The sequence below is a fragment of the Gastrolobium bilobum genome, unplaced genomic scaffold, assembly GCF_033153095.1.
Source record: "Gastrolobium bilobum isolate Gb01-03AN ecotype WA unplaced genomic scaffold, APGP_CSIRO_Gbil_v1 utg19495, whole genome shotgun sequence".
Classification (NCBI taxonomy): domain Eukaryota; kingdom Viridiplantae; phylum Streptophyta; class Magnoliopsida; order Fabales; family Fabaceae; genus Gastrolobium; species Gastrolobium bilobum.
The window spans coordinates 337,497-345,638 of record NW_026898451.1 but is presented as its reverse complement, the minus strand read 5'-3'; the positions used below and the strand labels follow the sequence as shown (position 1 = coordinate 345,638).

Genomic DNA, 8,142 nt, shown 5'->3' with positions numbered 1-8,142 from the left:
TCACCTCCACCTTTCTTATCCGTTCTTTTGTTCCATTTGTTCTTGGAAAAATATTTATACTTTGAAATAGTACCATTTATATCATTTTATTTCTTCCACATTTTTTTTTTTTTTTTGTCAATTCTCTCTCCTCTTATATTTATCTCTTTCTATTTTAAAATGACACAACTTTATATCCTTTAAAATAATACACACTCTACCTTTTGTTTATAAAGTTTATAATGTAAATGACTATACTGAATATTATTATTTTATTTATAAACAATTGAAAAGTAAAGTTCAGTGGTATTTAATAATAAAATTTAACTTGATACAAAATAATAATAATAATAATAAAATTTACCTTTAATGATTTTCATGTTATAAGACATAAATTTATCTGTTATATATACATAAAAATATATGAAATCATGTTTTATTTTTTCCCGTTCTTCTTTTTATATAGGCTCACATGACTCTACATAAATTTATCTCAACCTTAAACTACAAAATAAGTTTTTGCCCCAATTTACCACGATTCTAGTGAAATATAAAGTTATAAACTACTGGGTACAAGAACTTCTATAATGCTCAGTTATTTATCATGCTAGTATCCAGGAACCCAAAGAAAATATAATAAAAATTGAAGCCCTAGATTTTTTTTTTTTTTTTATACAGGCTATAGATTTTTTATGAACAAACTCTTTTTTTTTTTGGATACAGAGGAATGAAAAAAAACTAGACAGAAACTCTTTTTTTATGAACAAACTCTAAATGTTATCTTCGATATTCGAGTTAGGGAACGAGCTCTACCACCCAATTCACAATAAAACTATTATGTGATGGGAGATATCATTAATCGATTAGCTTATTCTATTTCAAACCATAGGTAATGTAGTGTGAGTTTGAATTAGAGTTTGAAAACTTTATTTTGAATAAATTTGATTTTTTTTTTATATTAATTTGATTTTGTAATAGTTGATTTTGATTAAAAGTGGATTTGTGTGAAATAGTTTATGTTTAGAAACATTTATTTGAAAAGTGATTTTAACATAATAAATATTGTTGGGATAGTCGTAGTTGAAATAACTTTTAAATATGGAAAAACATTTTTTCATGTTGCATGAGAATTCAATTATCATGTGGTGACTTTTTGATTTGCGTACAAAATTTTTTTTTTTAATAAATTTGGAACCCACCACTAGTTGAGTCACAACATGAAAATTTAATTGTCATGCAACATGACAAAATTAAACTCCTTTAAATATACAATAAAAAGAGCTTTTATCTTTTGGATTAGATTAAGAATAAATTAATGTTAAAAATCTAATTGTAAATACATATATAAACTTGATTTTGCTCACCGTAAAAGCAACAAAATGAGTGTTAGAATCAAGTTTTGCTTCAAATTTGATTTTGCCTCAAACATTAACATATTATGAGACAATTTTTCATCAAACGGGTTTTAGATGATTCAACGTTATGCCAAACACAACAATAATTTTTAGAGAGTTTCTTAATTGTAGCAACGCGTAACTTTACAAAAATGTTGGTAAAAATATATCGATAAAAGATAAATAAATGACAAACATTTTTTCCATAAATAAATAAGATGTTTTTGAAAACTAAGCGAGCAATGGCCACCCCAAAAGTTTTGAAAACTCAGGAAAGTACTTAACAAAATTGCCATACTTCTCCTGTGTTATCAAAACATCACGTGGCAATCCAAAAATCGAATTTTTTTTTATTGAAGACCTACACCACTGTTGTCAAAGTGTCTTATTTAGTTAGACTCATCACAATTGAATAACTCAACAATCTTTTCTTTAAGTGTGAAATCCAACACTGGTATGCTCACCCTCAACCGAATACTCCAAGGTCCAAGTATTTAACCTGCTTCCTAACTAAACACCTGGCTAGCTCGAGCCCAACCCAGCTATGATATCACTGTCAGTGAAGTCCAGGGGAAGCACGTGGTGAGAGACCACCACCAATGGGTTAAGCTACACCAAATGTAGCAAGTGAGTCCGATACCACATCTCAATCCAAAACCTTCAGGTATTGGATTCATGGGTTCATACACTTATATCCACTTCACTTAGCTCATTACCAATCAATACGAGACTCATCACACTTGAATATCTCAATAATCTTCCCTCTCAAGTGTTAAACTCAATATTGGTATGCTTCCTCTTAAATGATATAAATAGATAGACCCGAGGCCTTAAGATTTTGGGTTGTAACATGGTATCGGATTCACTTGATGTGATTGACCTAGCTTAGTTCATTGATGATGATCCCCTGCCACAGGCTCCCCTGGATCCGCTTGACAAATATGTCACAAACAATCTTAAGAGCAAACCCATTATATTGGTTCTCTACATTGGAATGATTTAATTCTCAACTTTTGAGACAAACTTATTTTCCTTTTGAAAATTCATATATTCAAAATATGTTAGTCACAACTTGTGATTGAAAAATATCTATATGTAACAAAAGAATTTAAATAAGAGGTCTATGTGTAATCCTTAAAGAAACATAAAAGGATCAATTCTCAAAAAATTCTCAAAAAATCAAATCACGTGAAATTTTTGAGTTTCCTCAAGATATCTACAAGCCGAAATCATATGAAATTTACACGTGAGAAAATATACTCCTGAGAATTTCTCACCCTCTTACAAAATTTAATGATAATAATATCAATGTTGAAAAATAGGCATAAAAGGCATAACCCCATTTTTTTCAATAACTTGCTAAATGGTATATCGAATATACCTTGGATTGCTTTGGATTCCTATTTTAGATTATTTTTACAATTTCCCGCCTGATCTATATATACTTGAATGGCAAAAAAGCCTATATATCATATTTGGGGTTTTCGGAAAAAAAATTCAGGGTGTTTGTAAATTTTATTTCTCTTTTATAATATAATTTTTTTTTCAAAATACCTTATTCCCAAATTTCAAAACTGAGCTTTATGATTAATTTATCTAGTGGCACGAGTAACACTAAAGTCATTATATTTATTCGTTAGGAGTAAATCATTTAATACTTTAAAATTTTGTAGGAAAAGCTTTGCTGTCTTTGTGATCCTACTTGACTCGAATCGTACTAATCAAGTGATCAATGAACATTGGATAATATCAAAAAAGAAGAAGAGAGAAATGGAAGAAATCGACTTAAAGGGAATTAGTATATTTGTTGAATGACATACAAGATTTGTGTGTTGTTCTTTTCACAATGTTGTTCTTTTGAGTGTTCCAATTGTTTAAAAATGTAGTTGTTAAAACTATGGAACCAATATCTGAATTCATTCCTAAGTTTATTTACCTTTCCTCACAGGGTCTTTATACACTAAAGGAGATCAAGTATTCTCCAACAACTGCTTTAAAATAGGAGCAACCTAACTAATTGATAATTACAAATCAAAACTCCTTATCTACAATAATTATCTAGAAACAGATAACAAATTCAAATTCAAATGTTTGCAATCCAACATTGATCCTCAAGTTGGTGCATAGATATCAATTATACCTAACTTGTCAATCACACTTTGGAACGCTACTCCAGAAACTAATTTGGTCAATATATTAGCAAGTTGACCTTCTAATTTGATAAATGGAAGATGTATGATATTTTGATCCAATTTCTCCTTGATGAAATGCCTATCCACTTCACCATGTTTAGTACGATCATGTTGGACTAGATTATGTGCAATTTCTATTGCAGACTTATTATCATAATGTACGCTCATGGGCTGAGTTTTACAAATTCAGAAGTCTTGAAGAATGCTCTTGATCACAATAGTTTGCACACTCTATAAGCCATTCCCCTAAATTCAACTTATGTACTTCATCTTGCCACAACCTTATACTTCTTGCTCTTCCAAGCAACTTGGTTTCCTTCCATAATGGGTAAAATAACCAGAAGTAAATTGTCTAATTGTTTTATCTCTAGCCTAGTTTGAGTTTGTACAGCCCTCAACGTTGAAGTTATCATTCTTTGAAACAGTAGTCCTTGGTCAGAGAGCCCTTTAGATACATTAAAATCCTATGGACAACATCCATATGATCTTCACTCGGTGCATGCATAAATATACTTACAACACTCACTGCATAAGCTATATCTGGCCTTGTGTGGAACACATAAATCGGTATTTCAATCAATCTTTGAATCTATCAACATCTGTTGCTACCTAATCATGATAAATCCCTAGTGAGTGGTTCATCACTATAGGTGTCTCTATTGGTTTGCAGCCAAGCATCCTTATTTCAGTTAAAAAATCTAAGATATACTTTTGTTTTGAAGGAAAAATCCCTTGTTTAGATCTCGCAATCTCAATTCCCAAGAAATACTTCAACTGTCCGAAGTCTTTCATTTCTAATTTTATTCTTTTTTTTAAAAAAAAAATTAGTTAATAACACTATCTCATATAAATATAAAAGAAAAAAAAATTAAGGAAGGAAAAACTAAGATGAGTATTTATGAGTCTTCATATATGCCATTTATTATCTTCCCAAATCATAATTACAAGCTCTAGGGTCCACATCGAGATTTTTGGGATGTAAATTTCACATGATCCAATTATGTCTAAATTTTGTGTCCATTTTTGTCTTTTACAAATGTTGATAAGTTTCGTCTATTTAATAATTGTAAGTGAGACAGAGATAAATAGATCCTCTCATCTCTCTTCCTGAAATAACTATGTATAAGCTAAATCTCAGTCCAGATGAACGATCATAATTTCAATGATAAAATTCATAAAAAAAAGTGGAAATGATCATTTTAACTATTAATTATTGATCTATCAATAAATGATTGAGATTTAAAATATGACATAGTCAAAGTTAAAAAGAGACATAAGAGGATCCATTCTCATAAAATCAAATCATGTGAAATTTACACATGAAAGAATACATTTCCGAGAATTGCTCATCCTCTTATAAACTTAATGGTAATAACATCAACATTGAAAAATAGATAACAAAGACATAACCTATTTTTTTTATTTTTTTTAAATAACTTGCTAAATGGTATAAAATAGCTTGTACTCATACTAGATACAGGTTAGGGTAAAGGAGTTCATGACAAAAAAAAAATGAGCAGCAGTCAAAAGAGCCAGAAATAAGTCTTTCATTCCCTCACACCATTTATTACTTTCTTGATGGAGTTTAATTGGGAAATAGAAGTATCTCTAAACTGATCTTGATAAATAGTTATTACAACAATATTGGCAAAACTCCTTCATACAAACAAAGAAAAGAAAAAGAAAAATTAAAAACCTCAAGACTCTACCCATCACTACTTCATCTCTATTTTTCTTCTTTTTCATTTCAGAACTTGATCTTACTTCCTAGGTCTCCAAGCTGTTATTGAAAACAAGGACCTATCCTGCCAGCAAATTACTACACAACCATTTTCATCCTTCATCCTATATCCCTCACAACCACAGCTCTGCAGGAACCTCTGTGCCTGCAACATACCATAATAGCTTAAAGGCACGCTCCCAAACCCAGATAAATCAAGTCTCTGAAGCCACTTATCAAGCTTTTCATGTCTTTCCTTTCTTTCAGCTCCCTCACAAGCAATAATGTTCTTGATTTCCTCACCAAAAAGCATCTTCTCCACCTTGAATCTCTCCAATGATGTTCTTGATACAGTGGATTCCAAACAATCAAACAATGCCGCATAAGAATGTAGAGCTTCTAGTAGCCTCTCCATCAGAGTCGAACCATTATGATTAGAGTCTTGTTCAGTTACAACCATGACCTTTGGTGATAATCCCCATAAGGCACTAATAAAATTCTCCGCATTCATTGAAGCAGTTAAAGATCCCGGTGAAGATGAGGCTGATTCAGGACTTGGGGTATAGCCATTAACCATATCTTTTTCAAGCAAATCCCCCAATGTGTTTTGGTTCATTAGCAGGACTTTTTGCAGGTTAATTCCATTTGAGTTTTTTGACAGAAGAGGAGATTTTCTCCGCAAGGCTTCATCATCCAAGGCCAAAAGGGAATGTAATTGCAGAATAGAACTTATTGCTAGTGCCTCCCCAGTTTTCACACGAAGTTTGTCAAAATCAAGATTTTCTAACTTGCTGACTACAGGATTGAATTGGAATGGGATATCCAACTTTTCTGCTTCTTCAGTAAGTTTATGAGCCATCTGATCCAGAATCTCTTTCTGCTGATGAACCCCAGTAATTCTCAAATGGGGAGGGCCTTCAGGACGTGCACTCAAAACTTGGAGGAGAGCAATCCACTGCGCAGGTTCTGAGGCATTGAGATCAATTATATGTACCATTTTCTCCCCTTCCATAGCTTCAACAATAGCTTGATTTGTCAGAATATATGCTACCTTCAAGAAAGGGAAAAGATCAAAGAAGAGCTTCTGGACAAGAATTTCTTCAGAAACCATAATTATTCTGGTGGAATTGAGGGCCTTGTGGAGGCCAGGCCACGTTTTCAATATCCTATCAGCAAGTGCTTCGGTAAAGTATGCAGCAATTCGCTGCATAGTATCACCATCAGGCGAAGCAAGTTGGGAAATTTGCTCAAGTGTGATGTTTGCATTTTCAAGACTACCAGCAGCTACATGGTTTGCACAAGTGAGCAACAAATGGATCAAGTACAAACCCCTTTCCTCAGATTTCAATTCTCTAAGAAATGGGTAGGGAGATCCTATGCTAGGTGAAAGTGACATCATAGAGAAGAACTGTAGAGGTGAAGAAGTTACAGAAGATGACCCTTCTTCTTGAAACATAGATCCCATGTAACAAGAACAACAACAATCTTAGGAATTTGGAAATAAAGAAAAGTGTGGTCAGTAACAGTCAGAGTCACAGACAAATTCAATTAAACAAAACAAACGTTTCAGGCTCTTACTAATCAACATCTCACACTTTACTATGCAAGAGATAGCCAATGAACACGGAATGAAGAAGAAAACACAAATTCAAAACACAACGTTTAGCAAAAGGAACTGGGTTATATAATTAAGATGATTTCAGAGTCAACTTCTGCAGATCCCACACGGAAAGCAGAATGGATAAGTTAAAAAAAAAAAGAAAAAAAAAGAAAGGAAATTACAAAAAATAAAAATAAAAAATTGATTGGAAGCTCAAGCTTCATCTCAGAAACTGAAGAGTAAAAGAATTTCCACTAATTCAACACAACTTTATGGAGCAAACCATGGAGCATTAACGGACAAAGGAGAGAACCCTACCAAAAACCAAATTAGCGGAATTATAGAATCGAACAAGGAAAAGCTTAGTCCTTGGTGGGTTTTCTAATTGAAGAAGAACCCGGATGAAACCCCATGAAAATTCCAAAGCTTGTCTCTTGGAACACGCAGAAAAAAACCAGAACCGTAACGGGTATAGTTGAGCAGTTTTTTGTGTGTTTCTATGGGAGTGGAATTCAATGTTTGGACTCAAGTTCCGGATTCAAGGACTTCTTCATGGCTACGTTGTCGACAATGCGCGAAGGGTCCCTTTGTCTTTATTGTTTTGTTTTTCTTCACTCCTCAGTGGAGTGTGGAATTGGTGAGATAGGTAGAGAGAGAGAGAGAGACCCGGCTTTTTCTGTCTTTCTCTCTCTAGGAAACTGTGTTTGTTTTCTCACTTAAACATCCAATTTAGACGTTTTCTTTTGTCTTTAACTAAGGTGGATAGGGAATCGGGGCTGGCCAAAGAGTAATAGTATTCCCTAAGGATGCAAGAGTCCAAACATGCCTTAGCAAAGACAAACATTGCCCTCAAATTTGTTTCCTAGTGGGGGTGAGTGTGAGAATGGCAAGAAAGCTACCAAAATGCTTCCAAAACATGGTTTTTGTCTTATTTCAAAAGGCAATGAACATACAATTGGTATTATCTTCTTCTATTAAGACAAACAGACAAGGATGTTGAGGAAACCGCCAAAAGTAGATGGTACATTTATCTCTATTTGTGGATTCTTAGGTGTCACTTACGACCATCCCAGCTACGTTCCATTTTTTTCTTCGGAATTGTCAATTTCCTTAGGAAATTACTTACCAAACTCAAATAACATGCCAGCGGACTTGCTGCTTAGGTGTCGCGAAATCAAATCAAATAACTTTATTGGCATCTAATTACAAACTAGTATGGTACCGGGAATGCTTTTAACATTTTTCTTAAATTCCAAA

General features: G+C 33.0%; 1 protein-coding gene across 1 annotated transcript; it reads right to left on the bottom strand.

Annotated features, from left to right (window-relative positions):
* Positions 1 to 5,140: 5,140 nt before the first annotated feature.
* LOC133316403 (scarecrow-like protein 3) lies at positions 5,141 to 7,564 on the bottom strand. Its single transcript, XM_061518147.1, has one exon. It carries the CDS (start codon positions 6,748 to 6,750, stop codon positions 5,326 to 5,328), a length of 1,425 nt encoding a protein of 474 aa, XP_061374131.1. The 5' UTR covers positions 6,751 to 7,564; the 3' UTR covers positions 5,141 to 5,325.
* Between the last annotated feature and the right edge of the window lie 578 nt (positions 7,565 to 8,142).